Genomic DNA, 8,949 nt, shown 5'->3' on the forward strand with positions numbered 1-8,949 from the left:
CTTGCTCTGACAGCCTGCACACAGCATGGTCATTACTACTCTGTGCCTTTGGGGGAATGCAATACACTGTGAACAGTATGGCACAGAGTGGGTATCTCTAATGATAGTCATAGACTAGTCATCACCTAAGCTCACAGCTGGAAGATGCTTTTTGTGATATGAGTATTTACAAAAAAGATTCAGAGGGATGTAAAAGAAGGGAGAGGAAAAAATCGCTCAAATCAGGGTCAAGGCAATGTCGCATAGAACACATTTTATGGTCTAACTATGCCCTCACTGTGAATAATCATCAGAACTTTGATTGATTAAATTAGGATTTTAAATCTTCCAAGTGGCATTTAATTGATCCTGATGCTATGGGTATGTTGGAGCTTCTGTGGGTATATGACAGCCATAATAAGGGCTTAATTGAGTGCCTACTAATCCTCAGCAGCGTCTGGAAGGTTAGCTATCTTTATCCCGATTTTATGGTTGAAGACATTAAAGTGGAATGGCCTTGCAGGAGACTTTCAAAGTCACCCAATTATTGAGCAGGAAAGTCTGAATTTGAACCCAGGCCTATATTCCTTAGTCCTCTCAGCTATATCTCCCTTCTCTTTGAATGACATCCTTACCTCCCAAATGCCCCTTAAAAATACTTTCCAACAGTGAAGGGCCTCTGCTGTAACTTGTTTCCAGGGGAGAATATTGCTCCTTAGAGCAAACTCCTTCTAGCAGCTTTCCATGTCTAAAGAGCATTTGATGATTCCCTGTTCAGAGCCCATACACCTGTCAAAAGATGCCATGCAATTACCCCTAGGGACAGCTAGCACTTGCCCACCTTTCTCTCAGATTGAAATGCAGGCGCTCCCTCAGTGCTGCTCTGTTAGATCAGTGGCTGGCACTGATAAAGTGTCTCCTTGGGATTATAGAGACAAAGCTCCAGGGCTGCCACTGGGCTTCTCACAGCTCCCATGGATATCAGCATGCCTGGTGGTGACGGGTAAGCTTCTGGGTTGGTTTTTGTTGTTGTTGTTGTTGTTGTTTGTTTGGTTGGTTTGGTTTCTTTTGGGGGGGTTGCATAATGTCCATGGGAACTTAGATGATGTAGGAGGAAATGCCTTCCTTATGTCACAGGCTCTAAAGAGAGGCATCCAAATGTCACCCATCTGGCAGTCAGATTCCTTCAGTCAGAGACACAAAGGGACTTTTGGAAGCCCAAAAAGGACATCACAATATGTCTTGCCTTTATTTTTCCAACATGACATTTGAATCCCATTTTTATCAGCCAACTTGCAGTGTTCTTAAGAAGCCCTGTATGGAATCAACCCGGCCCCAAATGCTCATGCTTTGCTGGGATTAAATGTCCCTCACTCTTTCCCAGTTCATCCTCTATCCACTCTCAGTAACTTCCATTTTATGAACTTCTTAACTCTGTGGGGTGTGTGTGTGTGTGTGTGTGTGTGTGTGTGTGTGTGTGATTTTGACATTCATTTGCTGCTCTCTGGAATCTAGGAAGTGCGTGCTCGCCACCAACTCCAAATAAATTCTAAAATGTCACAGTTCTATAAAGATACTTACAGCTACTGCCAGAGAAAACATGCAGATTTGACTTTCCTGGGAGCCATGAGCTTGTTGTGTAAGGAAGGACTTGGTTTGAATGGATTCTGGCCTTTCCACTGGGAAGAGTGGTTATTTCATTCTCGTGCCTCCTTGAGAATTTCAGAAGCCGGGTCATGGCCTCTCCCCCAAATGCACTCCAGCATTCTCCTCAACTTTGTAATCTTTGGAGTCTCCAAATTTATCTCACATCACGCAAACCAAAAATGCTTACATATTCTATGCACTTGGAATCCCTGTTTCCACTGCTCTGTATTGGCATCATAAGGACTTGTGCATCATTGCATCCCTCCACATCCCTCCTTATCTTTCTCTAACCTGCAGTGAGTACTGGGTGAACTGTTATGGGCTCTGCTAATAAATCCCTTTGCCTGATGATGTATTGTTGTGTTTGGCCCAGAGGAACCCAGACTATTGGGAGGCATGAGCTAGAGACTGAGACCCAGACTTCTAAACAACCACAGAACCTCTCTTTTCCCTGGCACTCACTCTTAGTTCCTTCCTATCCTATCCTGCCCTGCCTCCCCTTTAGACTCAGGTTGGCAATGGCTCTCCACTGTGGCTAGTCCTGACTTGTTTTATCTGTTATTTATTTAACCCTAACTCTTTGTAAGTAATATCTTCTGTGGATTCCCCAAGTTGCCTTGTTCTAAGTCCCATATTTTCCTACAAGGTGACACATCACCCTCTAGGCTGAATTTGCTCATAAAATTAGCTCCCACTCATTCAGTAAATAAATATACTTCCATCTTGTGTTTGGTGCTAGGTAGTAGGCACTGGTGACAGTGGGTATCAAATGAAGGGTCTGACTCTGGGGAGATTACAATAGGTCATGGAAAAGGTGCAAATACAGTTATAACAAAGGATGGGGAAATGATAAGGACAGTGAGGAGAATACACAGCATAGCCCTGTCATCCAGTGACATCCTAGCTGCTGCTATAACTCATGAGTACATCCTCCCCTGCTGCAGAATACTGTTTCAGATGTTAGTAATTAAGTTCCTTTCACCTTAATGTTGACCTTTAATCTTAGCCTACTACCTAGAATGTTATGGGGATTCAACAAATGTTTCCCCAGTTCATTTGGACTGAATCTTCAGAACACTGATGGACCTCAGCTCCTACCCACTATCAATTTTATGTTATCAGGCTGGAGGATCACCCTTTCTGAGTCTTGGGTGAGCAGATAACATACTGGTTTGGAGAGAAAGTCACTGCACAGAAAAAAAAAAATCACTTAAACATGGGTAAAGAGTTCAGATAGCTACTGTTGTTTAACAGATGTTATTTGATACTTGCCAGTAAGCATAGGAATGAGTCATTGTCGGGGTGTGGACGAGGTTTTTTTTCTATATTTCTCTTTCCTACCATGTATTACATTTAGTAGAACCTTGGCTAAATTTGGCATTGGAAACCTCAACTTCACTTCAGAACAAGGCGGTTAGGAAAATAGATAGAATATATCTTTAACTTAAGTTTTTAAAACTTAGACCATCATGGAGAAAATCAGTCCTAGGCAATGAGGTCTCAGGGACAATTATAACACCCAACTTATGGGCAGGAGGGTGTTGTCAATGTGGTTATCCTAAGTTCATAATCATTCCTCTCCTCTGCATAATTAAACAATCATTATCTGGAGGTAGTGTAAGCAGATTCACAGCAGTAAGAAATACAAAGTGGGAATCAGCAGTGGGATGATGGAACCCAGCCTTTACCCACCATCCCACAGGGCATGGGCTCTCAGGACATTCAGCCTCTGGGTGCTTGTGTAATGTAAGGTACTAACGTTATAATTTGTGACTGAACAGAAATGAAGCAGATAGCTTTCAGACTAGGGAGTGGGCAGTAGAGGAAGGAATGAGAAGAGGGACAAAAATTAACCCTATAAAGGACAAGAGAGAAGTGGGAGGGAAAAACCTAGAAAACACAAGGAATAAGTAGCGAAAATCCAGGTGGTATAAGCAAATCAAATTGAAAAATAACCACTATCTGCATAAATGAATTGTAATCTCCTGCTAAAACTCAAATATTCCCAGGCTAGATTTTGAAAACTTTCATTAGAAAAAACACTAAGAATGTAAGGACGGGACATAAAATTACAGGGCAAGGCAGGCAGTGTTGTGTTCTGCATAAAGAAGCAACTGGGCCATCTTAAACATAGGAGAAGCTGGATTAAATATGGGAGAAATACAAATCCTCACTCAGTAATCATGAAAGACATTGAATTATTACTTAGCATTTCTATTATGAAGAAAACATCAAGACATGTATATTACTACACATAAGAGGACAACCACAAATCAATAAAATCAATCTACCAGTAAGACAGAATTCTGAATTCATGTATTCCTTGGAGCATAACTTTGAAATATATTGAAAGACATTTCTGGAGTTACAGAATAACTACAAAATAGAAAAGACATTAAAATAATGAATGGACATTTTTTTCTATACCTCTCCAAATTACAGATCAGATGCATAACAAGTCAACAAGGAATTAAAAGTTTGAAGAACACAATTAATACTCCAGATCTGGAAACATCCTTTATAAGCAGTGCATGTGGAACATTTATGAAAGTAGATGTAATACTAGGCTATGGAGCAAATCACAACAACACTCAAAGAATTTGTACCATATAGCCCACATTATATGATAGCTATATCAGAAATTAACAGCAAAAATTAAACAAGGAAACCTCATTTTTGAATATTAAGAATGTTCACTATAAAACATAAGTTGATGACAAGGTCAACCTAGAAATTAATAAGCATTTAAAACTGATCTGTCATGAACACTATAATCAGAATTGGTTGGGAGGCTAAGATTATAGTTCTGATGAGTATGCCAGAGACAAAGGAAATTTGCAAAGTAATAAACCAAGCATTTAACTCAAGTAAGAAAACAAACCAAAGAAAGAAGGGAAGCCAGACAGTGGTGGTACATGCCTTTAATCCCCACACTCAGGAGGCAGAGACATGTGGATCTCTGTGAGTTCAAGGCCAGCCTGGTCTACAGAGTGAAATCTAGGACAGGCACTAAAACTACACAGAGAACCACTGTCTCGAAAAAAAACAAAAAAAGAAAGAAAGGGCAAGATAAATCTAAGAGCAAAATCCAGTGGAAGAAAAGCTACTAGATAATAGAAAGTATCCCCAAAGCTCCAATTTGTCTTTCTTTTTCTCTGAATGGCAACAAAAATGACAAGTTTCTGGCAAGAGAGGAGACACTGAAAATCTACATCGGATACAAAGAAAGAGATATCACTGTAGAATGGATGATGTTATCAAAAGTAAAAAAGAGGGTATTATTGACAACTTCTCAGTGATTACTTTGAAGATTAGTCAAAGCCCACATATTACTAGAATATGAATTTCCAAAGATAATCAGAAAGAAACACAAAACTTAAATAGCTCAGTAACTGCAGCTAGAGTTTTTCTGGTCCTGCCTGGCCCACAATCAGGACAAATCTCTCTCACCCGCCAGTCCCACAGCCACTCGGACCCAACCAAGTAAACACACAGAGACTTATATTACTTATAAACTGTATGGCTGTGGCAGGCTTCTAGTTAGCTGTTCTTATATCTTAAATTAACCCATTTTTATTAATCTGTAAGTTGCCACATGGCTTGTGACTTACCAGTACCTTACATCTCACTTTTCATGGTGGCAGCTGGCAGCTTCTCTCTGCCTCAGCCTTCCACATCCCAGCATTCTCTTCTCTGCTTGTCCCGCCTATACTTCCTGCCTGGCTACTGGCCAATCAGCATTTTATTTATACAGAGCAATATCCACAGCAAGTAACCATGAAGGAAATTAAATCATTAGGTAACATTTTTGTCATAAAGAAAGTATCAGACTTTGGTGGCTTTATAAAAAGTCCTATAAAATAACCAGGAAAGAATTCATAGCTACTATGCAAGATATTCCAGAATATAGACAAAAAAGACACTCTATCTGATGACTTACACACAGTTTTCTACTTAAGCTGGATAGCCAAAAAAAAAAAAAAAAAAAAAAAAGCAACTTTTACTGCAATAGAGCCCATTAAGGAAAGAAAACTACCAAAACATGAGGAAGACTATATTTTGAGATTATTTTTATTTTTATTTTATGTGTATGGGTATTTTGCCTGTATGCATATCTCTATCCCCATACACCATACAAATTCCTTGTGCCTGCAGAGACCAGAATTGGACATTGGAGACCCTGGAGCTAGAGTCACAGACAGTTGTGAGCCACCATGTGCTGGGAATCAAACTTAGGTCCTCTGAAAGAGCCAGTGTGATTAACCTCTGAGCAATCACTCCAGCTCCTGTACTATAAAATGTAAAGATATTACAGAAGACTCAAATAGAAAAAAATTATCATAACATTTTCAAAAAAATAACATATTCAAAAAACACAATATCCTGACAGAAAGATGTAAATCTTTTTTTGCATATCTTCCTCAAATTAATATGCAGGTTAATATAATTCTGGAAAAAATCCAAAAATAATTTTCTGTAATATTAATATAATTCTGAAGATTATCTGGAAGGCAACATAGTTAAGAATAATTAAAACACTTCTTGGAAGAGAAGGAAGGGGAAAGAAGGGGGAAGGAGGAAGGGGGAGAAGGAGATGGAGAAGAAAGCCGTATTCCCCAATGTCAGGGGTTAGAAAGCAATTGAAACAGGGGGTGTTAACATGGAGGCCAATGAAGAGACCAAAGAGACAGACTTGCTATTCCGAAGCAAGTCTTTACATACAAGAAAAGTGGATATTTGAGGACATTGACACTGCAGATTAATGGGGAAGAACACACATTAATCAATTTTCTCGACAACTAAAAAATAAAAACAGAAACCTACTTCACATACTACAGAAAAATCAATTCTAATTCTAGATTGTGAAAACATTAACAATGAAAATAAAAGCTTTAAATTTTCAGAATAGAACACAGGAAGATATTTTAGTTTTATTTTAAGCATCTCTTGAATGAAACATGCATAGCACCAATCATAAGTGAGAAGTTTCACAAATTCAGCTACATCAATAGTAAGAACATGTATTCAGAAAGAAAGCTGGGCCATAAACTAGAAAATTATATATGAGAACAATACCAAGAGAAGATTAGTATAAAAAACATTCCATCTGACACCTCAACAAGAAACAAAAATGACCAAAAATTCATACAGGAACATATATTCAATCTCACTAGCAACTTGAAGAATTAAAAAGGAAGTGATGTTTGACACTCACCAGAAAAGCAAAAATGCTTTTGGCAAAACCAAATGAATCAAAAGGACAGTTCATTTACTCACCATGGCCATGTAAATTAAAAGGAAAACATTTTGGAATTGAATAATAAAATGAACCAACATGCTCTGTAGCACAGCCATTCCACCCCAACTTTTCTACCCTTTAGAATGTTGACAGTGGCATGTGCTTACAGAAACCTGGGAAGGAAAATGAATAAAGTAATACAATGAGATAGAATACAACAAATTACAAAGACATATATTACAGTAATGCATGGTAAGAGTTAAACCTTACATGCTTTGAGTGAAAAGACAATATGCATAATATATTTAGAACATAGAGTTTTGGCCAGTGTGTGTGTGTGTGTGTGTGTGTGTGTGTGTGTGTGTGTGTGTGTGTGTACATATGTGTCTGTGATAAAACCACGGAAAAAAACAAGAACTGATTAGTACATGAGCAAAACAGGACTATGACTCCTCAGGGGATAGAGCAGAGAACTACACTGAGAAGAAGTATGAGAACGTTGTCTCCTCAAGCACCAGAAACTGCTTTCTTGGGTGGAATGGCAGACACGTCCTCTTCATAAGATCACCTAAGGTCCTGCATACATAGGCTCTCTGTGTCTTCTCTGTGTGTCATGCATTGCACAATAAAACAATCAGCATGACTTCTAGATGCTTCAGAGCTGTACCTAGACCTCCACAAAACCATCCAAGTAGGGGTCAAAAATGAATTGAGCAGGACATTCCTCCAGGCTCTGATTTGAGGCTGAATCCAGGGCTTTTTGTTCTTTGCAACTCTAATTTCTCATCTACCCTTAATGGAGTGTTAGCCACCCTTTCTCAAGTCTTTGTCAGCAAAGCTAAGGCATTCCTAGAACTCTCCCACAGCCTGATACATAAATCTTAGTGGCCAGAGGAATGTGATGTAGCTATCTTCCTTCAAGACAGCCTTGGGAAACAATTACTGTGCCACTTCAGTTATCAGGGGGAGTGGACTAAAAGGATGTGAGGGGGTAGCAATGGTTTCTGAACAGCTATTCAGCGATGTTTGTCAAAATATCACACTCAGAATTCTCCCTCTTCTCTCCAGGAGCCAGTCTGCGTGATGACTTATACAAATATTTCTCTTTCCATCATTCCCATGGAGACACCATGACTGCCATGGATCCAAAGCAGATGAATGTTGCTGCTGCTGTTTGGGCTGTTGTCGCTTATGTTGTCGCAGACTTGGAAGAAATGCTGCCCAGGTCCTGAGGAGAACAAGAAGAAAGTCCTCTTTAGCTGGGGATCCTGGCTTTGTGTCTTCAAGATACCCACCTTCACAAAACAGTGTTATGCACTTAATCTAGAGGGCAGAGCTTTCTTCATACCATCTGTTAATCATCTTTTTTTTATACTTTCTTACCTGTTTCTAGAATAAGACATGATCCTCACTACTCCATAAAGTCAGCACACTGTAGGGAATCACAATTAAGACATTTCTTTATACCACTTTGAAAACATACTGTTTCCCACTTTAAAAATAAACAGATCTTTGAAAAGCCTCTGATTTTGCATATTCATTTATAAACATTAAATTAAATATACTGAGACCAATTTTGTGGCTTATATTATGGAAAGAGTAAAAGAATTTTAGAATCTTAACATTTTAATTGGATACATGAAGAGATTTGACTGTCTAGTTTATACATTTCATATTATATATTTCAATAAAATATTGAAATTTCAAATTGGTAAAAAAAAAAAGAACTATGTCTGCATTTAGAAAACAATCAATTCTGCATACTCTAGGACTTCTAAAGATGGTCACAGGAAGCTGTCACTAAATAAATGATATTGCCATTTAATGTGTATGTTTTGCATACTCTAGTTTCTCAGAAAATGTGTTTCACAGTTACTTTAATGAGGCTGAAATCTAGATAGACCAAATAATATTCACAAAATTTCCCAGAGGAAAAACTGAGTCTCAACCATTCTGTAGACAATCTACTGTTTTCATTATACAATGTCTAGTATTCAAGTATTCACTAAAGAATTACAAAACACAGCAGAGTATGATGGTAGCAAGCCACCTAGTATGAACTATTTGGTATTACACAGCATAAT

The 8,949-nt window shown here is 38.5% G+C and overlaps 1 protein-coding gene across 2 annotated transcripts in view; it reads left to right on the top strand.

Moving 5' to 3' along the window:
* The window catches only part of Cpq (carboxypeptidase Q), a 472,588-nt gene extending 464,074 nt beyond the window's left edge, over window positions 1–8,514 (top strand). For both annotated transcript variants that reach the window (XM_036209105.1, XM_036209106.1), the window contains exon 8: window positions 7,934–8,514. In XM_036209105.1, the coding sequence (XP_036064998.1) occupies window positions 7,934–8,097 (164 nt within the window). In that variant the 3' untranslated portion in view covers window positions 8,098–8,514. The remainder of the gene's footprint in view (window positions 1–7,933) is intronic.
* Window positions 8,515–8,949: the final 435 nt, after the last annotated feature.

Source organism: Onychomys torridus, chromosome 16 (assembly GCF_903995425.1).
Source record: "Onychomys torridus chromosome 16, mOncTor1.1, whole genome shotgun sequence".
NCBI lineage: Eukaryota > Metazoa > Chordata > Mammalia > Rodentia > Cricetidae > Onychomys > Onychomys torridus.